At 43.1% G+C, this 27,958-nt stretch overlaps 2 protein-coding genes across 7 annotated transcripts in view; both read left to right on the forward strand.

The window, feature by feature from the left end:
- Positions 1–738: 738 nt before the first annotated feature.
- LOC146507591 (glycerol-3-phosphate dehydrogenase 1-like protein) lies at positions 739–14,472 on the forward strand. 2 transcript variants are annotated; one of them, XR_014876747.1, is made up of 9 exons: positions 739–1,019; positions 2,676–2,853; positions 4,374–4,514; positions 6,371–6,509; positions 7,842–7,954; positions 9,149–9,385; positions 9,550–9,656; positions 9,828–9,954; positions 13,661–13,775. XR_014876747.1 is itself a non-coding variant. In XM_085176741.1 (9 exons), exons 1-8 carry the CDS (start codon positions 976–978, stop codon positions 13,755–13,757), a joined length of 1,056 nt encoding a protein of 351 aa, XP_085032867.1. In that variant the 5' UTR covers positions 744–975; the 3' UTR covers positions 13,758–13,764; positions 14,209–14,472. The 2 variants fall into 2 exon arrangements, 1 of the variants encoding a protein (XP_085032867.1); XM_085176741.1 differs by lacking the exon at positions 9,828–9,954 and adding an exon at positions 14,209–14,472 and having other exon boundaries at positions 744–1,019; positions 13,661–13,764.
- A 1,928-nt stretch (positions 14,473–16,400) lies between these two features.
- The window catches only part of tcaim (T cell activation inhibitor, mitochondrial), a 25,238-nt gene continuing 13,680 nt past the window's right edge, over positions 16,401–27,958 (forward strand). Inside the window, exons 1-7 of one of the 5 annotated variants that reach the window (XM_085176722.1) lie at positions 16,413–16,571; positions 16,906–17,075; positions 25,462–25,594; positions 25,909–26,059; positions 26,142–26,397; positions 27,385–27,507; positions 27,648–27,745. In XM_085176722.1, the coding sequence (XP_085032848.1) occupies positions 17,011–17,075; positions 25,462–25,594; positions 25,909–26,059; positions 26,142–26,397; positions 27,385–27,507; positions 27,648–27,745 (826 nt within the window). In that variant the 5' untranslated portion in view covers positions 16,413–16,571; positions 16,906–17,010. Of the gene's footprint in view, positions 17,076–25,461; positions 25,595–25,908; positions 26,060–26,141; positions 26,398–27,384; positions 27,508–27,647; positions 27,746–27,958 lie in introns of all 5 variants that reach the window. The other 4 variants (XM_085176724.1, XM_085176721.1, XM_085176725.1 and 1 more) reach the window with 4 other exon arrangements.

Here is a 27,958-nt window from a genome sequence, read left to right on the forward strand (position 1 = left end):
CGCTTGATTAATACTCTGGCTCGGCTCTACAGCTGCTTTAAGAAAAATAAAGTAGCCTTGTTTGTTGAGCAGTACTTTATCAATTTTGTTGCTGTGCAGGTAATTATACGCCTCGGTGCTCTTGTAATTACGTAATTCCTCGCCATCAACGCCTTCGGAAAATACAAGGTAATTAATAATGTCGATGTAGCTAACATCGGGCCATAGTTTCATGTCATCTACCCACTCCGTGAGAAGTGACGGGTGAGGCACTGCAACTGAACTGTCCTCGCTGCTTTTTAAAACATCTCTACTGTGTATCCACCTTCGATGTGTTGCCATTTACTCCAGGTAAAAGAAACTGCAGTGAGAGAAATCTTTATCAACAGTCAAGGTGTAACCCCGCAACTGTCAACAACAGCGCAAGCGGAAGTAAAAAACCGGCTTCCGCTATGAATCGGGGTAATGGCGCGAAATCAGAAATACTGTGGATAATAACTATAATATTGGCCATCTCATATTTACACTGACTTTAGTCTCATGAACAACATTAGCTATTTGTTATTTACTAGCTAATCTTAAATGACTGTTCAGTACAGAAATGAAGCCCAACAATCATGTTTTACAGTCCTGTGGTCTCAGCCTCAGATACTTATTAAATCACACAAAGCTCGTGTAGAAACAAACGAACAAAATATGTTCTCCTTCATTTCTGTCAACCACACGTTTCCCGCTATCATGGTTGCTAGGCAACCTGGGCAGCGCGATGGAGGCTAGACCGTCCCATTTCACAAGCCTCGCACTTCCGGCCTTAGCGGTCTTTGAGTACGCGGCCCTCGAGGACCGTTGAGGCTGCAGACCCTGAATTGGGATACAGCCAATCTATTGTATTAGCGGCCTGGACTTCTGCCTGGAGTCACGTGACTTTTCATTGAAGGGTCACGTGCGCCGGAGCTTCAGCTTCAAACGGACCATCACGAGCAGGAAGCGGCTCCCATGGCCTCTCCACTGAAAGTGTGCATAGTCGGGTCTGGAAACTGGTAAGCTCGTATGATGCTAATGATGCTAATGATGCTGACGGACGCGGTGCTGCAAACAGGATGTTGCATCTGTCGGTGTGTGCAGTGTTCGCGGTGTAGTTAGTGCCTACCTGGGTTTGTAAGCGTCCTCCTGGAGTCAGCTACGAGGAGCTGGAGCAGCTTCTTCAGCATAAACACAGTGCTTTCCTGGTCCTTTTTAATTGCTTTTCATATTAACTGGTGATGTTAGTTTATGTGTTGCATGTTTCAGACGACACATCCGGAAGTTTGCCTTTTTCCAACAGCTATCGCCTCTGTCTGCCTGCATCATGCGGTTTGACATATGATACAGGGCTGAAAACAACAGTTAGTCTGTAGTTAATATTGACACGTATATAAATTTCCATTCTGTTCTGACAGAAATACAAATTATTCTCAGCATTCTCTAGATGTTTTATTTCGCTAAACCATAATAATGTGGTTCGGTGAAACAAATCTGAAGCCAACATTTACCCCTGACACCAGCTGAGTGAAGGAACCTCGAGCTTACCTGCATCCGGGTCACTCTTTCAGCTGTGAATTTAAAATATGCGCACAAGTTCACTGGTGATTGTCACAATTTAAATGGTCAGCTCGATAAACACGAAACTGTGGCATTATGTTGTAAGCCCCTCACAAACAAATAGAGAAATGTGCCATATGTTTCATAAGCACAGAGGGAGGGCGTGCTGGACATGGATAGAAACAGACCAAAACTTTAAGAACCGGGTTTGTTTTATCTGTTTCCTGTAGGCTGTAACTAAGTGTTGTTTATTTCAGCATGAAACACGCGCCATAGTAAGTTCAGGGACTGATCCGTGTGGTAAATCGAGCTTCAGTGCCCAGAAGTGTCTCAAAGTTTGATGTGACTAAAGACTGAAAATGTCACCAGTTCATACAAGCCTGGGTGCATGTCCATGTCAACATGACTACAGGTAACATTACAAAACAGTGTTTTCTTCAAAAATAAATATGTTTAATGAAGCTGCTGATTGGACCCGAGTATTATAGTTCCCAGATTGATTATGACGCCACTGACAGCATACACTCACCACGCATGACCAGAGTTTGTCATTTGACTCGGGGATAAAAATGTCAAACACTGAAGTTTGTTTAATTGAAATGTAAGATGGTAAAAACAGTAACAGTGGGCTTAGTAACTCAGCTATGCTGTCAGAGTAGACTGATGTTGGGTCAGATTGTGCTTACACTGGGAAACAAAAGCAGAGTTTTGTTTTGTTATTTTCCCCATAAACCTTAAAAGGCATCAGTGGCAGAATCTGCTATAAAATAAGTGAGCGTGTTACAGCCCATCAGCGTAGTGTGTAGTGTTAACCTTCCCTTTGTCATCTCTGGACTGTTCGTCCATGTTTTCACTCGTGTAACTCCTCGATCAAAATCTGTTTTGTTTACATGAAGCAACAGTAGGATGATGTTCCCGGACAGGAACACGAGCACACCTCCTTAATCCTTCATATACTCAATCACCTCTCACACCAACTCTCTTCCACTCGAAAAATTCACATGAATGAAGCTAATGAAGTAGTTTAGGATGGTCCAATTGATTAGCTGACTGAATTGATTGATCAATGCCTTGAAACGTGTAGAAATATTTGCTGATCTGTGTCTTTGTTGCAGGGGCTCTGCTATTGCCAGGATTATCGGCGATAATGCCAGGACATTGCAGCATATTGCTACCACTGTGAAGATGTGGGTGTTTGAAGAAAATATTAATGGCAGGAAGCTTAGCGACATCATCAACACTGAGCATGAAAACGTTAAGTACCTTCCTGGATACAAACTACCAGAGAATGTGGTAAGAAGTAGTATGATGTCATTCTTTTGCTGAGCTCATTAAACTCTGCAGAGCACTGAAGCTGCACTATATTGTAATACAAAAGTATTCACTCACCCAAGTCACTGAATTCAGGTGTTCCAGTCACTTCCATGGCTGAGCATATAAAATCAAGAACCTAGGCATGTAGACTGCTTCTGCAAACATCATGGATCAGTGTGATGATGCGATGCAACAAGGCCGGTCATAAATATCCTCTTTATCAAATGTTCCACAGTCAACTTCTGGTGGTATTTTAACAAAGTCGAAGCCACAGAGTGGTAGCCCCATAATCACAGAGCAGGGTCAGCACAGAGTGCACCGAGCTCACTGACTTTATGTTGCCTTCAGATTAGCTGAAGAACAGTAGAGTTCTTCATGGAACGGGTCACCATGGATGCTGTATCCGTCACCATGGACGCTGTATCCGTCACCATGGACGCTGTATCCGTCACCATGGACGCTGTATCCGTCACCATGGACGCTGTATCCGTCACCATGGACGCTGTATCCGTCACCAAGCACAATGCAAAGCATCCGATGCAGTTGTGTAAAGCACGCTGCCACTGAACTCTAGAGCAGTTCACTGGAGTCACAAATCGTGCAATGATGGACGAGCTGGCGTTTGGTGGTTGCCAGGAGAGCGATACATGTCTGACCGCAATGACTGCAGTGTCCATATCGACATGGTTGAGAGTCCTCACCTCAATCTGACAGAACAGCGCTGGGATAAGTTGGAGTGGAGACTGTGAGCCAGGCCTCGTTGTCTTACATCAGTGTCTGACTTCACAAACGTGCTTCAGGAAGAAGGTCAACAATTTATGGAAGCTTGTTTCTGCCAGTAAAAAAGAAAAATGTATCCATAACTCGAAATTTTGAGTTACTTTTCTCAAAGTTTCGACTTATTAACTTGAAATTTCGAGTTACCTCTGCCAATCAGGAATCTACATGAGTGTCATTTTCTTGTTACTCGGAAGGATACGGTGCACTCAAACCTGGAGTGCCTTCGAGAGTTCGTTTGCTGATAGTAACGCCATGTGATTCAGCTAATAACACAAGGATTTCATCATGTGTGAAGCCATGCTGAAAATAGTCAGCAATTTGTGCATTCATGACTGGCTGTAGCACTGGTAGCTTAGCTGCAGCATTTGTAGCTGAGGGCTTCAGGTAACAAGGAAATGACGTCATTCACGTAGATTACTGATTGCTCGAGTTAACTCGAAATGTGGAGAAAATAAGCACACTACGAAATGTGGAGATCCTTCTCGTTAAAGCTGAAGCTGTAATGGTTGCAAAGGGTTGGATGACTTTCTATTAAACCCTCAGATTAAGACTGGGGTGTCCCCCCCCAGTTCATGTATGGCTGAAGACAGACGAGTGAATATTTTTGGCAATATGGTGGAAGTCTGTAACGCCGTACGGTGGTGAAATCACCCAGACTCACAGGATTATTCAAAGCCTACTCAGGTTTGAATTGAACGGCGCTTCTGTTGTCTCCACAGGTGGCTGTACCAAAGCTCTCTGAAGCTGCTATGGGAGCTGACCTGCTGGTGTTTGTCGTCCCTCATCAGTTCATTAGGAAACTCTGTGATGAAATGGTGGGCTGTGTCTCTGCCAGAGCTCGAGGAATCACGCTCATAAAGGTAATAATAATTCACCGTCTCACCGTCTCATACTCCACTGCTGCTTTTAACTTTCCAAATTCAGCAGAGCAAAGATCTGACACAGGATCTGAGCCCTGCATACAAACTCAGCTGAACATGCCCGCAGTATCTTTGTTATGTGGATTTGCTTCCCTAACAGGATCCCTAATGATCAGGATAAGCGTCACATGAAGCTGTTTTCTGGTTCATATTGCCAGTAAGTGTCTCCAGCCATCCACAAACACAGTGAAGGTCTTTGGGGTAGTAAATGTGTAAGGACATTTAGTAGCCAGGGATCAGGTGATGTGCAGTATTCATTTTGTGATCAAATAAGTCGACAAAGTGAGCGTGTGCGCTGAAGAGTGAGTTCGATGTTTGGATGCCTCCCTTCCATACTCTGATCCAAACACTGTAAACAAAAACACACTAAACTCAGAGTCCAGTGTTTGAGTCTGTGTCAGTACTCATGACACATTCATGGCTGTGTATTGCATTAGCACATATTTTGCAGGGCAGCTTGTAAGTGCTGTCAAAGCTTTGGCTGCACCCTGGAGCTACGTGGCAGGAAGAGCCACAATACAGGACTTGGAAAATGAGAAGTGAACTCACAGGCGGTCTGTTAATGTTACGCTTACACCAAGTACAAAATAATACAGATCAGAAACAAGGAAACCAAAACTACAGATCTGCTGTGAACCAGAGCTGAGAAGAGCAAACCGAGCATCACAGCAGGTCTCACTGCCTCACTGTCGATCTTCCCTTTCACCTTTGCTATGCTTCTGTCATCCATCCCTCCTGACACGTATCCACCTGCTCCACCCTGCCTGCACTCTTCTTCACCTCTCTTTTGCACTGTCACTTTTCCATGTGTCTCTTTCATTCGCATACACTTATCATCACATGACCTGCAACACCATCACCTACTTTTCTGCCACGTAAGATACCACAGTTCCTCTCTTGGTGCCTCATCTTTCTCTAGCTCCACAAGGTCACATCAGCGTACAAACATCACATCTGTAGTGCTCTTTCTCTGCATGAAGCCACACTCCTTCACTGATCAGCACCTCTCTGCTTAACCTAGCTTTAACCGCTCTTTCCCACACCTCCATGGTATTTATCCCTCGGTAGTTACTGCAGCTCTGCACATTACACTGGTACCAGTGCACTTCTGCATTCCTCGGGCATCCCCTAACCAAACAGTACAATTTGAGTGTGTAACACTGTTGTTTTGGTCTGTAGCTACAGGCTGTTTGTAGCCTGTTGACATTTGGCACGAGTGTCATTTTTTGCATTTGCCATCAACATGTGTGACTCATTTGGTGACACTGAGGTCTATTAACAAATTTCTAGGCACAATAAGGGGTGTAAACTATAACGCATGGTGGGATTAGATCACATCTATGTGTTTTGTGGATGTTGTGGTCCTACTGGGCTCATCAGAGTCAGAGCTGGTACCTCAGAATCTCACGTCATGGCTCTGAAGCTGAAAAGACTCCAGGTTAGAGAAGAATTGCTTCCTTTAGTCAAGAGCTCAGATATCTCTTGTTCACAAGCGGGTGAAAAGGTGAGTATGAGATGGATTGGTTCATCATCTGCAGTTATTTGGACTCTGTTTTGGTAGAGAGGGAGCTGGTGAATGTGTTTGGCTGCAAGCTGTGGGTCGTGACTGGAAGAATCAGGGCTTAGCCTCAGGGTGAAGAGGTCAGTCAGAAGGAACCTATCAGGGGGAGGCTGGTTTCCCCCCTTGACTTTCTGTATGCATCCATCTACAGCATGGGTATAAGCAGCTGTGTCCTTTACGGCTCATTCTGTATGCCGTCACTCATCCACCACCGCCCCTCTCATTGCTCTCTCAGGGTATACATGAGGGTCCAGAGGGCCTGAGGCTGATCTCTGACGTCATCCGTGAGAAGATGGAGATTGATGTCAGTGTCCTGATGGGAGCGAACATCGCCAACGAAGTAGCAGCTGAGAAGTTCTGTGAAACCACCATCGGTGAGTAGAATCCAGTAGATTTTATTACTGCCTGCTGTAACTGTGGCATGTTGTGGATTTAAAAGAACAAACGGGACCTGGAAGAGAAAACGATGTGTTTTTTGTTTTGTCCCCTTGGATTGATTGGATGGGAGTTTAGGGTCTCTGCCTGAGTTCATACTGGGAGATGGTGATCTGAATTTGAGTTCTGAATAAAGTGCGTGCTAGCATAGATCGAAATTGTGTAAAACTGAGCTGGAAAACCGTGTGGAGCTGGAGCTTTGTTTGGGAGATGCTGTGGGCTTCATGGCATTCACACGTTCTGTATCAGATGGGTTCATCATTAACACGTATAAAGCTTCAGAAAAGTCTTTTAAAAGATGTATTTATTGCAGATCATGAGTAATGTTCCCAGGCGAGTCTTTAGTTGTTTTTTCTCAACTTAGCTTTAACTGGTTAGCCAGGAATTTTCTTATTGCTGTGTTCAAAGTTCTCCAAATGCAGCCTTTGCACCAGAAATGGTCTTTTTGTCAGTTATTTCATTTAATTCCAGTTTTAGTTTCCTCAGATTGCTAACTATATGTTATTATTTTTCTTGTTTTAATAGTAAAATATTATTCTACTACTTTTCCTGCTTCCTTTAAACGCACAGTCATATTACTGGACGCTCAGTGTTTACACTGCCTGTTCTTTTGTGAAATAACTTTTGAAATCTTGCTCTTTAAGAATCTCTGCTCATTGGTGGTGTAACTCCTTTGTGTCTCTGAGAGACAGACACCAGTCTGAGTGTCTGTGATGTCCCTCATAATGGAGCTGCTAACTAAAAGTAGCCTAAGCAAGAATCTGAGCGCTGTTCTGAGAGTGGAATGGTCAGTAATGCGATAAGACAGTTTCAAGTTTACCTGTTCAAATAAACGAGTAATTAGTGATCTGGCTTATTAACCTAAACTCAGATTATACTTAGATTAGACTGATTTACACATCACCTGTGATTTGTCTGTCCATCCATCTTCTGGGGTCAGGTACGGTAGGCAGCAGCCTGAGCAGAGAAGCCCACACCTCCCTCTCCCAGACACCTCCTCCAGCTTGTCTGGGGGGACACCAAAGTGTTCCCTGGCCAGCCGAGAGATATAATCTCTCCACAGTATCCTGGGTCTGCCCCGGGTCCTCCTCAGGACACCTCACCCGGGACATATTCTTACCAGATGCCCGAACCGTCTCAACTGGCCCCCTTCTGTCAGGGTCCTGAGTTTGGTGACCCAGTGTTTGTTTAGGATTATTGATATGCTTTATTTCAGCGAGTTCTGACCATCAGATCTAATGTGTGTGTCTGTGTGTGTGTGTGTGTGTTAGGCAGCAGGAATGTGGAGAATGGTCTACTGTTCAAAGAGTTACTGACGACTCCAAACTTCAGGATCACAGTAGTGGAGGATGCTGACACAGTGGAGCTGTGTGGAGCTTTGAAGGTGAACACATGACACTGAATCAAATACTCTATAATCACGTGGCTACCTGCACCGTCTCTCTGTAGTTACTAGAGGTGGGAATCACCATACATCCCACGATACGATATTATCACAATACTTAACGCACGATACAATATTATTGCAATTTTTAAAAATATTTTGCGATATTCAGATTCTGTACGTAAAGGTAAACTTTATCAATATTCATTTTCTCTAATATCAAAGTCTCACACTCAGTCTTTCTCTCATTTCAGTTTGATTGTTGACAAACTGAACGGTTTGTATTACAGTCTAGTCCAACTTAACTGAACAACCATCTGGTACAATTATAGCTATTCTGAACTATGCAGTTTATGAAAACTATGCAGCCCCTTCAGCAACTGAAGAATTTGAAAGTCAATTAAAACAAAATATAATTTTACATTAAATAAAAAAGTTTTAAACTTAATTAAAATAAAACATGTCTTAAATTAAAATAAGTAAACTGTCATGTTTATTAAACACATTTGGACAGTGAAGGAATGTCAGGATTCTTGCTCAGAAAAAGGATCAACATGCTCTGAAGTCAGAGCACAAAAACCTTTTTTGTAACAAAATATCGATTTCTGCTGTCCCTGTATCCATACATTATTAGAAACAAAATATCACAATGCTACACAGTATCCATTTTTCCCCACCCCTACTAGTTAATGTGAACTGTAAGGATGTTTGGAATCTAAATGTCTGTGTGTAACACTGGATCACCTCTGAAATGTGAAACCTTTTGCTGGTAAAGAGGCAGAACCAGTGTCTGTCGTTATGAAACCAAACTGTCCTTCGTTCCATGTTGACATATGATTCGATACCTTCGTCTTTTGTCATATTTTCAGTGCGTGTCAGATATTTAATTGGCCACAGGTGTTGACTGCATGGGACCTATGAATAAACTGATATTCCAAATGACTCAGCTCTGTGGTTTGGTGAATGCAGCGTCGATGATTTTCATCATTTTATACTATATATGTATTTTGTTTAAGAGTAGTGTTTAAACTGGAGCACAGGTGCACCAACAAACTTCTGAAACCCAAATATTCTCTTTGGTCGTGTTAATAATGAGGTGATGTACTAATCACTACATGATTTTCAGTCTTTGTTAGAGTGGCATTGAGAGCATCATCTTCTAAATGTGTGTTTTTGTTTTTGTTGCTGGTGAAGAACATCGTTGCAGTGAGTGCAGGTTTTTGTGATGGCCTGCAGTGTGGAGACAACACCAAGGCAGCCGTGATCCGTCTGGGCTTGATGGAGATGATAACCTTCGCCCGACTCTTCTCTAAGAATGGCGTCGTTTCCACATCGACCTTTCTGGAGAGCTGCGGTGTGGCCGACCTCATCGCTACGTGCTATGGCGGCCGCAATCGACGAGCAGCAGAGGCCTTTGTTAGGACAGGGAAGGTGTGTGCACCGTCACATTTGGTTGTTGTAATGTATCTGCTCGTTCCTCATTACGCGTTACTATGTAAAACTTTATTAGCTCGAACTGTTTTTAGTTTGAAATGACGAACTGCTTTTTAATTGTGCACTTTCTTGTATTTTCTTCTCGTCACACCTGCTGGTAGAGCATTGAAGTGCTGGAGAAGGAGATTTTTAATGGTCAGAAGCTCCAGGGTCCTGCCACCTCAGCTGAGGTTTACCGCATCCTCCAACAGAAGTGCCTGGTGAACAGGTCTGTAATCAATAGTTTCTTTGTCTGTCTATTGTGTTATTTTTTATTTTTTGACATGTGACGCAGCTCTGTGCTATATTTTGACTGTAAACTGTCAAGTTTGAACACACCTTCTCATTTATTGGTTTTTCTTTATTTTTACTAAGTAGCCGCCCTTTGCTTTGTTGACAGAGCTGCAAACCCTCATCCTTCTCTTAATGAGCTTCATGCAGTCACCTGAAACGGTTTCACCTCACAGGTGTGCCTGACAGGGTTCATTGGTGTAATTTGGGACCATCAGTTGTTGTGCAGCAGTCAGGTTGGTTCACAGCTGACAGCCCTGTTTGACAGAATCAATCAGCTAAGTAACGAGAAATGACATCATCACTTTAAGAACTGAAGCTCAGTCAGTCCAGAAAATTGCAAAAACTTGAGGACGCCCCAGGAAAGTCAAGTCATCTTTATTTATATAGCACATTTAAAAGACATCAAGTGTCGGCCAAAGTGCTGAACAGAGGGATAATATAATAAAATAATTAAAATAGAAAGCAAACATTAAAAAAAAAAAAAAAAAGAATTGTAAGACATGTAATATCAAAGAGATCCGAAAGCCTTGGAAAATAAGTAGGTCTTGAGATTCGATTTAAAGACTTCCAAGGTTGAAGAGAATTTTATGAAGGGGAGGAGACTATTCCAGAGTCTCGGGGCGGCAATGGAGAAAGCCCTGTCACCTCTAGATTTGAGCTGGGAGCGTGGAACTGATAAAACCATCTGACTGGAGGAGCGCAGAGATCGAGTGGGTAAGTGCAGGCTAAGAAGATCTGAAATGTAACCTGGAGCCAAACCATGGAGGGCTTTAAAAACAAATAATAAAACCTTAAAATCAATTCTATGTTTAACTGGTAGCCAGTGTAGAGATGCGAGTACCGGGGTAATATTCTCTCTCTTTCTAGTACCTGTCAGGAGCCTTGCGGCTGCATTTTGAACAAGTTGCAGGCGGGTCAGGCTTGAGTGACAAATGCCTAAATAGAGAGAGTTACAATAGTCAAGACGTGACGATATGAAAGCATGGATAACAGTTTCCAGGTCTTTAGATGACAGGATATTTTTGAGTTTAGAAATGCTCCTGAGTTGGAAAAAACTGCCACAAACAACTGAATTTATTTGCTTGTCCAGCTTGAGAGGAAAGGAAGACCAAGAGTTGCCTGCACTGCTGAGGATGCATTCATTTCACCTCACTGTTATCTTCGGGTTCTTTAAATGAACAAACGGGGTCGGGTCAGTTTAGGTAGCAACAGCCCCTTTTATTCAGCATCTGCATTTATGACGAAGGGCAACAAAGTAGAACGGCTCATTTTCGTGGACAACCAGCGTGAGCCTTGTGTGAAAAGGCGAACGTCTAACCCAACATAACATAACCCACAGCAAATATATTTAATCAAAAATAGCCAGGTCAACTTCTATTACTGTTACGGACTAGTAACATCATTTCTGTCCACGAAATTTACCCATTCGTTATCTCTACGGGAATCCTCCATCACTCTAATTATTACCCAACATCATTTGCTCTTCATAGTCAATGCAGTCAATGTGACATTTCCAACAGTAGGTGGTGGCATTGTCCCATTTAGCAGGATGTAACTTGAACCATTTTTAACTGTTACACATGGTTCCCACTGTGAAGCATGGAGGGGAAGGTGTGATGGTGTGGAGGTGATTTGCTGGTGACACTGTTGGGGATTTATTCAAAACTGAAGGCACACTCACCCAGCATGGCTACCACAGCAGCCACATGCCATCCCATCTGGTTTGCTTTTACTTGCGCCATCATTTACTTTTTTTGAATATGACAATGACCCGAAACATGGTCACATGACCTAAAGCCAGTGGAGATGGTTTGGGATGAGATGGAGCGCAAAGTGAAGGCAAAGGACCAACGAGTGCTCAGCATCTCTGAACTCCTTCAAGACTGTTGGAAACTGTTTCAGGTGACGACCTCATGAAGCTCATGGAGAGAATGAAGAGTGTGTGAAGCAGGAATCAAAGCAAAGCAGGGCTACGTGGAAGAATCTAAAATATGTTATTTCACACTTTTTTGTTTACTAAATAATTCCACATGTGTTCATTCATAGTTTTGATGCATTCAGTGAGAATCTACAGTGTCAACAGTCATGAAAATAACGGAAAACCATTAAAGACAAGGTGTGTCCAAACTTTTGACTGGTAGTGTATAACAAGAGCTTGAATTAGGGATTTAAATTTTAGTTTAGCTTTACATATAATTGGGAGCAGTGGGGAAATGCCTCAAAAATACCCATATATATAACATGGTGACAGATGTACCCTTAGGCCCCCCCCCTCGATTCAGAGATGGTCTTTCCCTTTTCACGTAAATGCCCCCTTGACTCTGTGCTCAGGATAGGACAGATGATTAGATCATGTCTACATCCTGTGGACATGATCTAAAAGCAGATTACTTCAATCTTCCTGAACAGGATAGGGTAAGTGTTACTAGCTAAAGAAGCTAACTGTACTCTGTGAGCGCCTGGCAGCACAAGAACCAGGCTAACCAAAGGTCAGAGAGTCCTGACCCCCAGAAGGGACTGGCCCCCATCCAACTACCAACCAATAGCCTGCCTCAGCACAACATGACGCTGCTGTCAGGCATCATAGCAGGTGATGTGGTTGGAGATTTATTAAGAATTTAAGATAGATCTTAACCCAGAGCTCGTGACCACAGGGATATAAATAAACCAGTAAATCAACAGCTTCACTTTTATGTTGAGATCTTTCTTCACCACCATGGACGACATCAGCCTGTCTGTCAATCTCCCAGCCCACTCCTCCCCTCACTCGTGAACAAGACCCCAACATACTCCACTTGGGGCACCAGCCCCTGCCTTTTTTGGTGACAGCCATGGTGTTGGAGCTGGAGGTGCTGAGTGGTGGGCTGCAGACCACTTTGAGCTGGAGCTCACCACTAAATAAAGCCAACAGAACTGTGTCCAGGAAGACTTCCCAATATAACTGCCACCTAGAAAGTCTGGCTCTAGAAAGTATGAACAGAATCAGTAACAAAGATAAAGCGAAGTCCAACACCAGGGGGGGAACAAGCCTGACTTACTGCCACCAGTGTAGTCCAAGCTCTCGCTGTGGTTCTACAGGAACCATATGACTCGTAATAACACCAGACACCCCATAGTCCCTCAGCACCTCCCACTGAATCCCTTAAGGAATGTGTCGAAATTCCTTTTCCAAGTCCACAAAACACACGTAGACTGGTTGGGCAAACTCCCACGTGCACTGGAATGTCCTTGACTTGATAAAGAGCTGGTCCAGCATTCCCCTGGGACAAAAACGACATCAATGAATCTGACGTTCAACTAATGGACTAATGGATTCTTCCTTCCAGCACCCTCACCTGGACTTTCCTGGGGAGGAGTGTGTTCTCTCCATAACTGGAGCACAGCCTTAAGTCCTCCTTCTTACCAAAGAGTGGTTTAAGTGACCTTGCCCCCGGTGATGGGCGTCATCCCTTTCCTCACAGAATCTGCTTCCTGTATGGAGGTCATGTCAGTGGGATTGAGAAGATCCTTGAAATGTGACGGCGCCGTTTCTCCACCATGTGGTTCGATGGCTGCCACAAGCTACCTCTCAGCCGCTTATTATTATTATTATATTACTACTACAACTACACACTTTAAAAATAGTTCAAATCCTTTCAAACGCAGAAATAGATAATAAAGAACAAACTCCCTAAACTCATTCAAGTTACTGTAATGACCCGCACGAGGATTCTGTGCTGAAACGAAACTGAAATATGTTTCTGGGTCGTTTTGAGATCGTAGAGATGGTCGTACTTTGGCTCATCAGTGTTTATAACTTTCTTTCTGACTTTAAATTTGAATTTATTTACTGCTGTATTGTTGTTGTTTATCTAGTCTTTATACGTTTGTTACATGTGAAATTAATAACTTGAATTTTCTCTTTTCTACTTGCTCTAACTCTGTCCTTCCTCTCTCCAGGTTCCCTTTGTTCACAGCAGTTTATCAGATTTGTTTTGAGAAGAGGCCAGTCCAAGAAATGATTTCCTGCCTGCGAAGCCAGCCAGAAGACATGTGATCGACTGGTGGGTCTCAGGAAGCTGTTATTTTTCCGTTGATCATTTTCATTCTAAGGTGAAGTTTGCATTAGGTTCTTATTCTGTCAGAAACAACACTCGACAGCTTTAAATAGAACACCCATAAAATAAAAAGTCATTATCATTTCAATTTGTACAAACCTCCAAAAAAAGTTCTTCCAGGCTTCCGACAGTGTAGGATGGAAAATAAATGCCAGTGTTAACACACAACAAAGACTGTCTCTCCCACTCAGTGTTTATCCCTTTAACCACTGTCACATATGAAACGAGGTATAATCGGAGCTTCTAAAACAAGAGGCAGACTGTTTTGTCTAAACATGGAACAAATCACCTAATAACATCTATATAAGTGAAATTGTGTTTTAGTGTGGGTCTTTTGTGGCAGCTATATTTGTTTTTGTTACCTACATGACCAACTTCACATTTTTCTAGGCAGGTTGATTCCCAAGCTGCCCACGGTGCTCCTTAGACGTAAAACACAAGAACCAGATCAGCTCTGGGTAGAGTTTGTGTTGGTGTGTGATAGGAAGAGGCTGGGAAACAGATGAATAGATAATGAGCCCTCTCTTGTGGTAAAAAACAAACAAACTGTAAACCACTGACTGCTTGTGTGTCTTGAGCTGTGATACTTCAGTGTGCTGATGTTGTCAGAATTCTGCTGTTAATTTGTTGGAATAAATGTGACTGATTTCTGCATGTTTTATCTAAAAGTTTTCATTGTTAATCTTGAATCATGTCATGAGATGGATAATAGTTTACAGGAGCCATTACAGTCTTTTAAAGGCTGCATTCTGTTTTTTCATTTTTCATTTTTCTCTAAGTTTGTGACCAAATATTTATGAGAACCTTTGCATTGCAGTATGTTTCTGTTTCTATCAGTGATTTATCAGATTTGTCACATATCGATAAGCAGTTGTGTGCTCATTAAAATTGCTACCTTGCCTGTCAGTGGCCACCAGCATGGTCACTTTGACGCACTACACCCATCACACAGCAGAGGGCGATGCGCTTCAGTCAAGGAGAAAATGTCTGTGCATTTCAATGTCTTTCCAACTTCACTTTGCTTGTGTTCATTCAGGTGAACGTAATGAAGGGAAGTGAAACAAATAATTAATTTTGCTTGATCACATCTAGCACTAGCAAACCTTCGCCTCTTAAATTGATTTTGCATTAACAGACTAAACTTAATGTTAAGAATGTTGACAAAACCAGCATCGACTGTCAGGTAAACTGTCCACGACACCTTTAGAGTTGCAGCAGGAAGCTGCCCACTGAGGAAACATTAGTTACGTTTTTGTTGCTATTCTGAAATAAAATATTAGAAACTACACTAAAGTGTTAAGTCTGAGTTGTGGAACATTGAAAGCGGCCCCTTTGAAATTTCTTTAGAAATTTTCTTTTATTAATATTTTTTAAAATGACTGCAGCACAAATGTTTGACACCACTTTCGTTAAGACCTCTGATGACCTCTGGACTTTAAAATGATAGCGGGACAGATGATAATTTTTGCAGCACAAACATTTGACACCACTTGAAGAAGTAGACCAGGGGTAAAATTTGTAGTACTTTTTTAAAAGTATAAGCTGTTTCACTAGTCCAGACCAAATATCTATAGAAAACCCAGCCCGCTGGCTCTGGACATTGTTTGGCAATTTACCACAATTATTCTCCCACCAAGATCTAATGGCCTGTAAGGATAAGTTAAAGCCACACATGGATAATGTAGGTGGCTGTCAATCAGACTCTAAAGAAACTCAAGAAGAGATGAGAAACAAAGTCACTGACATCTATGAGTATGAAAAAGGTTCTAAAGCCATTTTACTCCAGTGAACCATGCTGTGAGCCATTATGCACCAATGGAGAGAACTTGGAACGGGGGTAAACCTGAGAAAGAGACTGGGCACAAATGGCATCCATTGGAGAGTTCAAGGTGAAAACCAGTGCCATCTAAAAAAGGCACGTTTGGGAAGATATTCTGTGGATCCATGACACAAAGCTGAACTTGTTGCAAGATTTGCCGGTGGTAGTGTGGTGCTCTAGGGCTACTTTGCTGCTTCGGGACCTGGAAGACTTGCTGTAATACATGAAACCATGGATTCTGTTCTCTACAGGAGAATGTCCAGCTAGCATTTCATGCCCTGAAGCTTAAGTGCATTCAGGTTATGCAGCAGGACAATAATAGGAAACAAACCAGTAAATGACAATCATAGTAAGTGCATAGGCATGAAGTGCTGTTTGAATGTGTGTGCGATTGAGTGGATTGATTGAGTTAATTAATGAGGTCACTTGGATCAAGATGTGAGTGAGAGTTGAATCCCCTGGGAAAGGATCTCAAGATTGTATTATAGATATCTGACAGCTAGTGTGGTAGGCCACCACAAATATTTCATCTTCAAAGACTGGAGAAAATAAAATAAACTATATGCCTAACAGTAAAGTCATGCTCACTCACCTATTTACTCTGGACCTTGTTAGTATTTATTCATCAATCTTTAATCTCACAGAAATTATTCAAGTAATAATACAGTCACTTTTATATTAACCCACAATGCAAAAATACACGAACAAAACATTCACCATTCAAAGATTGCTTGGATGGTTTTCCTTTCCAAACACGTGGAGCCAGAAGAAGAAAACTCTGGATGTCAAGCTTCAACCTAACCTGACACTCCAGTCCGCCTGGTGGCGCAATAGCGCGGCTGGCTGGTGCTAGGAATCGCAGAAGAAGAGCACCCACAGCAGCTAACTACAACGGTCCTACCTTAACGGCAGGGATGTTACAGGTCACTTTGTTGTCAGTATCAATTTAACAACCCACCATACTGTGAGTCGTCTATAGGATTTTGTTTGCGGCGTAGCAGCAACTCATAGCAATGCTAACTTTATGTGCTAGCCTGGCTAGCAAACTGGAACCATGTTTTGTTGCCGTCATTGATTAGAAATCCCAAAGGAAACTACAGAGACATTATAATCTGTGGTTGTTCTGTTTTCAAATGTTTGTTAATATTTGTAGAAAAATATGATAGCATGGGATTCAAAGGAGTGAATACAAATTAGAGTTAGCTAACACCGTAGAAACGTTACGTATCTGTTTCTGTTGATTTCCTTCTGAAGTTACTCTGATTTAGTCCCTGCTGAGCTGTACCAGGCTGCTGCCAGATCCAGTGTAACAAACTATGGAAGTACTTTGATGAAGGAAATGCAGATGGACCGACTGAAAAGGCCGTGATTACATGCGGATCTCTGGACCAGCAGCGTCAGCAATGTCTGCAATCCCCCTTCTGCGATGCACCATCAGGTAAAACTGTCCCAACACGTACGATCACTAGATGACGTGCGAGCTGGATTATAATGACAGTTTTAAAACTGATTTTTAAAAGTCTAATGTGTGCATTTTGAAGGCATATTAAGAAAAGTATCAAAATGACTGAGTTTGATTTTTGCTTTATCAACAATGGACAGAAAATGTGACAGAGTCTTTCCTTTGATGTGTTCCTGCGGTACAGTACGGGTCGCAGTTTAACCTGCACTCCAAAGACATCAGGCTGCTAAAGGCTTTGTGGGTTTCATTTTCCTTTGTTGGGATCATCTCTAATAACTTACATTTAATGCAGTCTTTAATATAATTCAGTGCAAACATTTTGACATTAAAAGTAGGTTCTAAAATTTTATCTTGAAATTATTAGCTTGCAAAGTCACATGATCATCCCGTTCACTTCCGTTTAAATATTTCATAAATCTATGAAATTTGTAAATCAACGTTATTTTTCCAAACCTTTGTGATTATTTTACATCTTGTTTAACAGCTGTAGGTCAAAGGTCTCTTTCTTAGTTTCCATCTGTCCGTCGATTCTCTTCCACTTATCCTTATGGGGGGGGGGCTGCTACCCCAGCTACCATAGGGTGAGAGGCCGGGTAGCACTGGACTGATCGTCAGTCAGATACTACAGCCATGGCTTTTGTAATGATACATGTCATTTTGGCCACAGAAAAGTTCCCCTTTGCCTCGTTCCATTCTGTTTTGGTTTTTGCTTTAGCCCAAACATGACAGTGGTGTTTCTGCTTTGTATGATAGAGTTTTATCCCGCAGTCCTGGATAGCACAGCAAACGTTTTTCACAGTCAGTGAATTCATGCAACAGGCTTAAGGGCAGTTAAAGACTCTACAATGTCAGATAATTCAAAGTGCTTTCATTATTATTTTTTATTATCATTATATTAGCAGAGTCGTCTCAAAAGCTTGAATGAGAAGTTCACAGTTGGGACTAAAGCAGCTGATATTAATTTGCTTTCTGATCACTGATAGAGTTCAGCTGCTGTCTCTACTTCCCATGCACGCGTTCAGTACTTCCCCCTGTGTCATTCTCTTATTACACATGTACCCTGTAAGAACGCATTGTTGACAAACAGCGCACTCAAAATACATTTTTTTATTTATATAAAGGTGAGAATATCGTACTGATGTGTCACATAGAGAAGCTGGATGGGGGGTGCGAGCAGTGATGGTGACTGCTACACAGTCTGGACACAGACACACACACCAGGGCAAAACAAGCAGAATGATGGTCACATGGTCATCTCTGGTCTCTACAGGTCGAGTAGCGCCCCCAGCATTCCCCAGCTGACTATCCCCCAGTAACATTACTGGGGGATAGTCAGCTGAAATTCTGACAGGTCATTTGTTTTGTTTTCTTTTAATATCATTTAAACTCTTTTGCTGTCAGTGCATTATCGATCTGTCCGACTCCATGCCATTACTGTTGGATCTCTGTCTTTTGTGATTTTGTGTGACTCTGGGTGGGTCTGTCCTTTGTTAAAGACATTACTCTCTTAGTTTGCTGTGGCAGAGAGCTATCGTGTGAAGCAGGGCTTCAACAAGACATATAAATATACCAGTCAAATGCAACACTGCTATAAAAAGAGCAAGACTTCATTTTGTCGCATGTCAAAGTGGAATGAATGTGATTGGTTGAACAGCTGTTCATGCTGTGTTATCTGTACTTCCATCAGTGTAAAAGACTCAGCAGCAGATTAGAATGAAGTATAATAACATGAATACATGTAATAAATCACCAGATTAATACACTCATGTTCCCGTGACAGTGCGGCGCACTGTTTGCTCTTCATTCAGTGACTTCAGTACAGCAGGCTGCTGCTCATAAAACATGTTCCCCCATCATATAAACACTTGTTCTCTCAGCTGAGACTCGCTGCTGTTTAAATGTTTGAGAGTAAAGGTTGGATATGAAAACATCAAACATGGGCTCAGTCTGTGTTTGATGTGAGGTCAGCAGTTACAGTGTCTGTGTCCTGTTTCAGGACCATAAATGTACAATTGTTTTTAGCCAACTTGAGAAATATAAAGTTGTGACTTTGTTACTGATGCCGAGCAGGGAAACAAAGACTTTAGAGGCAGACGCGTTATTTTCATCATCAGCACGTTTCAGTTTGTTTCACAGTTTTTCAGCAGTGCTGGAAAACTAACCGCACGGCTGATAAATGTCTGTCGTTTAGCTTCAAAGAGACACGAGGGGTACTTCCCAAAGTCTCACCTGCGTCGATCCCGCTGCGCACCATGGTTTGTAACCAGTTTGTAATCCAGTAACTAGGGATGCAACGATACCAATTTTTTCAAACCGATCCGATACCGATACTTGGATCTGAGTACTTGCCGATACAGAGTACAAAAACCGATACTTCTAACACACACACACACACACACACACACACACACACACACACACACACACACAAATGCAATGAATTTTCAGGTTTTATTTATTCTCTGTCGATAATAAATAACATCAATTTCAAGTGAAAAATAAGCACTTCTGTTTAATTATTGCAGAGTCTCCACATTGTAATTTTACAAAATATCACTGAACTATTGGCACTGTCTCGAGCTTTCAGAATAATAAATAAACACTTCTGTTTGGAATAAAATAAATACAAATTAGGTTTGAGAATAAAATAAACTTTGAAATTGTTGCAGAGTGTCCATATTGTAAACAAACAAACAAAATAATGAAAGTATTTGGCATTGACGAATGAACTCCTCATCAGTCCACTGTGCCGTTAAACCGAGGACTGACATCGCGCACACTCTGCTTGTCTTTACCTCTTCAGAAAATTTTGGCACCATTATCTCCCTGATGTGTGGGCGGCTGGGAATTTCATATCGCAGCTGAGGAGACGATGCAATCCTATGTTTTCCACGACCGGCATTGGCTGGTCATCCAGAGCGATAAAATGAGTCAGAGCCTCTGTTATTTTAACTGCCCGTGGATTTTCTCTTGACATTTTTCTTCGCTTTTCCAAAACCTGAGTTAAAGTTGGCTGTTCCACACTGCTGACATTTTGTTTAGCCTAGCTACAGCAGCCTCCAGTTTCTCTTTTTTATCTGGAGCCTCCAGTCTCACTCGCCTAACCCTGTGCCTGTTTAGCGCGAGATGTCCCCCTAGTGGCCAATCTAAAAAACTACAACAGAAATGACAAGCCACCCTCTGATTAATGAAATAAGTTGGTATCGGTTCATGGTATCGGTTAACTTTTACGAGTATGAGTACACACACATTTTACAGTATCGGCCCGATACCCGATATCGCTATCGGTGCATCCCTACCAGTAACCATGGCTTTACCATGGTTACTGGATAAGCTGCTGATAAATTAAACAGCTGTCACTGTGTTTATGTTTTCATTACAACTGTCTGACTTGGTTAACTGAAGTAAACTTGGATAACTTCTACTTTAGGAGTATGTGTGTGTCCTCGGAAATCTGGACTCGTGCGGACTTTCCAAGGACAAACAAGAGAGAACTGTACACCACTACACTGAAATGAATAGACTATTACTAAAATACACGTGCTATCTCATAAACTATGATATAAATCTGGAGGTGCTATTAACATGTGTAGTTATAAAGGACAACTTCCTGCCTTTAGTTTAGTTTCATAGTTTCTAACAAGCCTTTAAAGTTAAACGTAACACCAACATCTGCTTACTGAACAAAAACCCCACACAAGTCAGATGGAGAAGCATGGAAACTTCAGAGAGATGCCACGCTTTTTGGAGACCTTTTTCCCCCTCATGTCATCTCACTTACTGGATTCCCTCATTTTAGAAGTGAGGAAATGTGAAGCCCAAATGTAAATGAAGAAGACTGTAATGTGGAGGTGTCCCTCTTGCGGACATGCTGATAGATGTCAGGATTTTTGATCATGTTTTGAATCACAGTTATGTTTGTGGTGTGATGTGTAGTAAGCTGCTAGGTTGTAAATTAGAATAGTGCTGAACACATTTTGTGGACATTTACTTTGCCGGCTGATTGCGTGCCTCGGTGCAGCCGGTCTGTCAAGGAAAAGTTGTAGTGTTGGACTCCAGATTGTTGGTCCCGTGATTTGAAAAGGCTCTTTTCCACACAGTCCTCATTCAAATATTGCAGCTAACAGGGTGATTTTCCCGCCTCAGTGCAGCTAGCCAAACAGTAAGTAAGTTTTACACTGGTGGATTTTAACTTCAGTGTCTCAAATATTACATTTTAGTTCAAATTCAAGGTATTTATTTCTATGTCATGTTACTTTAGTACCTGTGTGACCGTCTCACAGACAAATATTAATATACTGTGACCGCTAAAACTGTCTGAAAACTTTAGTTAGTTATATTTAAGGGCAGTATCCCAGAGTGACAGCTAAAAATAAACTAAAAAGATGCAATCCTTGTGTAGGTTTGTGGTCTAAGGAGCCTGGAAAGAAAAACATCTGGACTACTTTAAGTGTCCTTGAAGACGTTTAATGGACGACAGTCCCACATTTGTCCTCAAAAGGGTTGTGGACCACCTATTGGCTGTTACGCTGGGAAAATTGTGCAATATAATTTTCTTAAGATGTTAAAGATATCAGAGCATTGAACAGGCTGGTGTTTTGTGAAGAGGCTCTAACAGGAGAGAGATGATAGACACATGACGTCCTTATAAAACACAGTTGAACTTTATGAATGGACAGCTTTTCACAGGTCTTTGGACCTTTTATTTAAAGGGACTGCATAGTTTTTTACTGAAACTGACACAATCCCACTTTGATTTGACTCAGAGTACAGACAGTGGACTCTGGTGTCAGCAGAACCACCTGCTGATCAATGCCATGAAAACCAAGGAGTTGGTGGTGGACCCACCACACTGACACCGGTGAACATCCAGGGGGTGGACATTGAGATAGTGGGCTCTTATAGGTACCTGGGTGTTCACCTGAATAATAAACTGACTGGAACCACAACACTGATGCTCTTTACAGGAAGGGTCAGAGCAGACTCTACCTGCTGAGGCGGCTGAGGTCATTTGGAGTCCAGGGAGCGCTTTTAGACCTTCTATGACTCTGTGGAGGCATCCGTCATTTTTTTACAGTGTTGTATGTTGGAGCAGCGGTTTATCGGCAGCTGAGAGGAAGAGGTTGGATAAACTCATCAGGAAGGCCAGCTCTGTTCTGGGATGCACCCTGGATCCAGTGCAGGTGGACATCTCATAACATCTGCAGCTGGACAGAGTCTCCCACCACATGCATGTAAATGTTGCTGCAGAGCTGCTTCAGTGACAGACTGCTGCATCCTTGATGCAAGAAGGAGCATTTCCGCAGGTCCTTCCTCCCTGCAGCTGTCAGACTGTACAATCAGAACTGCTCCCAACAAACATAGATGTTTACATCTGTGCTGTAACCTTCACTATTTTATCAACTGATTCACACTACAACATGGGTTTGCCTCTTATCTGTATCCATCCATTTTCTTCCGCTTATCCGAGGCCAGGTCGTGGGGGCAGCAGCCCAAGCAGAGAAGCCCAGACCTCAGCCACCTCCTCCAGCTTGTCCGGGGGAACACCAAGGCGTTCCCAGGCCAGCCAAGAGATATAATCTCTCCAGCGTGTCCTGGGTCTGCCCCGGGGCCTCCTCCCGGTGGGACATGCCTGGAACACCTCACCCAGGAGGCGCCCAGGAGGCATCCTTGTTAGATGCCCGAACCACCTCAGCTGGCTCCTTTCGATGTGGAGCAGCAGCGGCTCTACTCTGAGCCCCTCCCGGATGGCCGAACTTCTCACCCTATCTCTAAGGGAGAGGCCAGCCACCCTTCGGAGGAAGCTCATTTCCGCCGCTTGTATCCGCGATCTCGTTCTTTCGGTCACTACCCACAGCTCGTGGACATAGGTGAGGGTAGGGACGTAGATTGACCGGTAAATTGAGAGCTTCGCTTTTACACTCAGCTCCCTCTTCACCACAACAGACCGGTACAGTGTCCGCATCACTGCAGCCGCACCAATCCGTCTGTCGATCTCCCGCTCCCTTCTCCCATCACTCATGAACAAGACTTGACCTCCTGCACTCGAGGCAGGAACTTGTTCCTGACCAGGAGTGGGCACTCCACCCTTTTCCAGCTGAGGACCATGGCCTCAGATTTGGAGGTGCTGATTCTCATTCCCACTGCTTCACACTTGGCTGCGAACCGTTCCAAGGCAAGCTGGAGGCCATCACCCGATGAAGCCAACAGAACCACATCATCTGCGAAAAGCAGAGATGAGATCCTGAGACCATCCAAGTGAAAGCCTTCTGTCACTTGGCTATGCCTAGAAATTCTGTCCATAAAAATTATGAACAGAATCGGTGACAAAGGGCAGCCCTGGTGGAGCCCATCACCCGCCAGGAACGAGTCCGAATTATTGCCAGCTATGTTGACCAAGCTCTTGCAACAGTTGTATAAGGACTGAATGGCCCGTAGCAATGGGCCAGACACCTCATACTCCCGGAGCACCCCCCACAGGACCCCCCGAGGGACATGGTCGAATGCCTTCTCCAAGTCCACAAAACGCATGTAGACTGGTTGGGCAAACTCCCATGCACTCTCAAGTATCCTCGAGAGGATAAAGAGCTGGTCCAGTGATCCGCGACCAGGACGAAAACCGCATTGTTCCTCCTGTATGAAGTTCGACTAACGGACGGATTCTCCTCTCCAGCAGCCTGGCATAGACTTTCCCAGGGAGGATGAGGAGTGTGATTCCCCTGTAGTTGTGGAACACACCCTCCGGTCCTCTTTCTTAAAGATGGGAACCACCACCCCGGTCTGTCAGTCCAGGGGTACTGCCCCTGATCTCCACGCAACATTGTAGAGACGTGTCAACCAAGACAGCCCTACAACATCCAGAGCCTTCAGGAACTCGGGGCGAACCTTGTCCACCCCAGGGGCTCTGCCACCAAGGAGTTGTTTAATTGCCTCAGTGACGTCGCCCCCAGAGATTGGCGGGTCATCTCCTTCGTCCCCAGACTCTGCTTCCGCCACGGAAGACGTGTCAGTGGGATTGAGGAGGTCCTTGAAGTATTCCTTCCACCGCCCGACTCCACCCGCACTATACACAGTGCAGGTAGAGCACCGCTTTCCCCTCCTGAGACACCTGACGGTTTGCCAGAATCTCTTCGAGGCAGTCCGAAAGTCTTTTTCCATGGCCTCTCCGAACTCCTCCCACACCCGAGTTTTTGCTTCAGCCACTGCCCGAGCCGCATTCCGCTTGTCCTGTCGATACCTGTCAGCTGCCTCTGGAGTCCCACAGGCTAACCAAGCCAGATTGGACTCCTTCTTCAGCCTGGTGGCTCCCTTCACCTTTGGTGTCCACCATTTGGTTCGGGGATTACCACCACGACAGGCACCGACCACCTGCTCAGTGCAGCAGCTTCGGCAATGGAGATACTGAACATGGTCCACTCAGACAAATGCCCCCAGTCTCCCTTGGAATGCTGTTGAAGCTCTGCCGGAGGTGTGAGTTGAAGATCTCGCAGACTGGGGGCTCTGCTAGACGTTCCCAGCACACCCTCACTGTACGTTTGGGCGCATCAGGTCTGTCCAGTGTCCTCCCTCGCCACCTGATCCAAATCACCACCAACTCATATTTTATTTTATTTTATTCAATAACGGTACAGTACTCTGTTTTTGGTAACTACTGTCCATGATGTAAATATGTAAGAAAATATTTCTGTTCGGTGTCCTGTTTGTTTGTATATGTGTTACAACCAAATTTCCCCTTGTGAGACAATTAAAGGATTATTCTATTCTATTCTATTCTGATTAAAACAATTCTTAACTAAATATATTCTGGATAAAACAAAAGTATTATCAAAGTTGTCTGTGGTTCCCTTTATTTTTCCGTCCTCCCCTATCACATCCTGTCCTGCAGGATAAACATCAGTGAGTCTTTGTGTGACTCTCTGTATGCAGCTGTTAAAGTTTGTGTTGGAGATACTCGTTTCCTGTATTTGCAGAGGTATCTAGAAATAGTTTTAAACGTTCCCACCAGTCCCAGTCTGTTCTCGTCCTGTTCTTCATCTCCCAGCTGATGCTGGCTCCTCTTCCTCCTCCTCTTCTTCACACACTGCTGAATTTGTCCTGGTGTGTCATTATGGCTGTGGATTTTTCAGTCTCTCCTGACTCTGGACACTTTGAAAAAGAAATCAGCCATGGCAGATAATAACAATAGCAGAAAACTGAGTTTTTTCTTGTGTGCACAGTGAAAGTGGACGACAGTATATACTCAGTTTGAACAAAAAGCCCATTGTTGCAGGCAGCTGGAGTTATGCCTATGTCAGCTTTGGAGAGCAGGGTTCAATGATGTAAAATAGTCTCATTTCTGTAATGTCTGTCCTTTTCTCTGCAGGCTGCAGTGGAAGCATTTTGCCACACATGCTGTGCAACAGAGAGCTCTGTCAGGGGCAGAGGCTGTAAATGCTCTCAGGCCCTTTTATTTTGCAGTCCACCCAGACTTCTTCGGTAAATATCCCAAAGAACGGGTAGGTCTCATATCTGTCATGACCTAAATCCAAATATGTGTTATTGGAAACATGTGATCGTAAAGTAACAGTTCGAAAACTTACTGTCAGGTTTACATGTGTGTGACGCCTTATAGGCACAACAAAGAAGAGGCAATCCATAGTGTACAGAATACTTATCATCTATGTGCTCTGGGATCCGTATACAATATAAAGTAATATGATGTGATATAAAATAATATTTAATGATAATAATCTGTGCACATACATCACTGTGTCAGATGTTTGTTGGGATGAGCTGCCATGATGTAAGCTCTGGTACCTCTGTGTTACAGGAGGTGAATGAAAACTCGCTAAAGAGGCTGAATGGCTATCTGGAGAACTTGCAGAAGCCCGGCTCACGTTCAGTTCAACCCATGAAGCTCACCTTTTATATAAGGAACACAAAGTACAGCAGTAAGGTGCAGCCAGAACTCATCAGCTCAGGTGCATTTCTTTTAAAATGCTCAAAGTACCAGTGAGGTTTTTTGGGGGTTTTAACATAAATTCGCTCCTGTTTGCTTCTCAGGCTTCCGCTCCGTAAGTTTTACTTTGCACACAAATGATGTTTTGAGCACAGTGATGGATGTTTTGACGAGCTGCAGCCTGCCTGTGGAGCACATGAAGGGACTAACGGCGAGTAAAGCAGCAAGTAAAAGTCCCACTGAGACGGGGGAGCCTTTCTACAGAACCATCAAATGGGATAAAAGCTATTACACCTTCACTGGCTTCAAAGACCCCGAGCAGGAGCTGCAGCAGGCCCAGAGAGCCGAGCCTACGCTCAGGTAGTGCTTGTCTCATCTCAACTGTAGGAAAGTGTTCAAACCTTCTGAACTCAAACACTGCTGTGATCAGTCACGGAGACACAGTGCTGTGTTTGCTGTGGATTTTATTTCTGTTCAGTTAATAGCAATAGGGCATGCTAATGCTAATGTGTGCGTACATGGTCACTTATATTTAAATGTAATAATGTGAAAGTACTTTATTTATAGTTCACACAGTTCTAGAGAGGGAGAGGTCAGAATTAGGGATGCAACGATACCAATTTTTTCAAACCGATACGATACCGATACTTGGATCTGAGTACTTGCCGATACAGAGTACAAAAACCGATACTTCTACCACACACACAAATGCAATGAATTGGAAGACAGGTTTTATTTTATTCTCTGCCGATAAAAAATAAAATCTTAATAAAAATGACCACAAAAAAATTTCAAGTGAAAAATAAGCACTTCTGTTAAATTATTGCAGAGTCTCCACATTGTAATTTAACAAAATACCACTGAACTATTGGCACTGTCTCGAGCTTTCAGAATAATAAATAAACACTTCTGTTTGGAATAAAATAAATACAAATTAGGTTTGAGAATAAAATAAACTTTTAAATTGTTGCAGAGTGTCCATATTGTAAACAAACAAACAAAATAATTATTATAAAATAAATAATAAATAAAATAATAATTGGCCCCCTAGTGGCCAATCTAAAAAACTACAACAGAAATGACAAGCCACCCTCTGATTAATGAAATAAGTTAGTATCGGTTCATGGTATCAGTTAACTTTTACGAGTATGAGTACACACACATTTTACAGTATCGGCCCCGATACCAGTATCGGTATCGGTGCATCCCTAGTCAGAATAATGTGACATATATAACAACATCAATACGTTTTGCAAAGATGGTGATGACAGATTTTCATAACTACAGCAATTATATTTAATGACTTGTACATGATTTAAAGGGAAAATCCTCTTGATCTTTTTCCAGTGTGTGGTTGAGAAACAACGAACCCGAAGCCTCAAAGAAACACAATGCGAGTCTTCCTCGGAGAGAAGAACTGAAGAGACTGAAGAGGGAGCTGTGTCGCAGATTTAATCTGACCGATATCAGGTACAGCCGTCTTTGCTGTTTCAGCGGTTGCCCTGTCTGCTGTTCCTGAGGGCACAGAGGTCTTTATTCTGTGCACTGAACTGTAAGAAACTGTGTACATGTTACTGTTACTGAATGATGAGATCAGCTGTGTGGTGCAGATGGCAGCGCAGCTGGGGAGTCTCCCACAGGTACTGTCAGCTTCAAAGTCTGAGCCGCCTGTCTCACCAGAACCCCGAGGCTCTGATCAACCTGCAAGGTAAATAATCTCACTGAGAGATTACAAGCAAGCTGTGTTCATTAGTAATACACACAGTAGTACAGATGAACTGTTGTCTGTCCATCAGGAAAAAGGTTCATGGCCACCGTCAGTCCTGTGTCACGTGCCTGTTATGTGTGATACAGTCCAACACAGTCGATTTTTAATTAAGCCGTCAAAATGTGACTGAAATTGAGACTTTCAGCTTCACTT

Source organism: Neolamprologus multifasciatus, chromosome 11 (assembly GCF_963576455.1).
Source record: "Neolamprologus multifasciatus chromosome 11, fNeoMul1.2, whole genome shotgun sequence".
In the NCBI taxonomy this organism is placed as follows: Eukaryota; Metazoa; Chordata; class Actinopteri; order Cichliformes; family Cichlidae; genus Neolamprologus; species Neolamprologus multifasciatus.

Coding starts and splice junctions, on each gene's coding strand:
- LOC146507591 (XM_085176741.1), top strand. CDS start 976: ATGGCCTCTCCACTGAAAGTGTGCATAGTCGGGTCTGGAAACTG. Junction 4,515..6,370: donor GAGGAATCACGCTCATAAAG/GTAATAATAATT, acceptor TTGCTCTCTCAG/GGTATACATGAGGGTCCAGA. Junction 6,510..7,841: donor GTTCTGTGAAACCACCATCG/GTGAGTAGAATC, acceptor TGTGTGTGTTAG/GCAGCAGGAATGTGGAGAAT.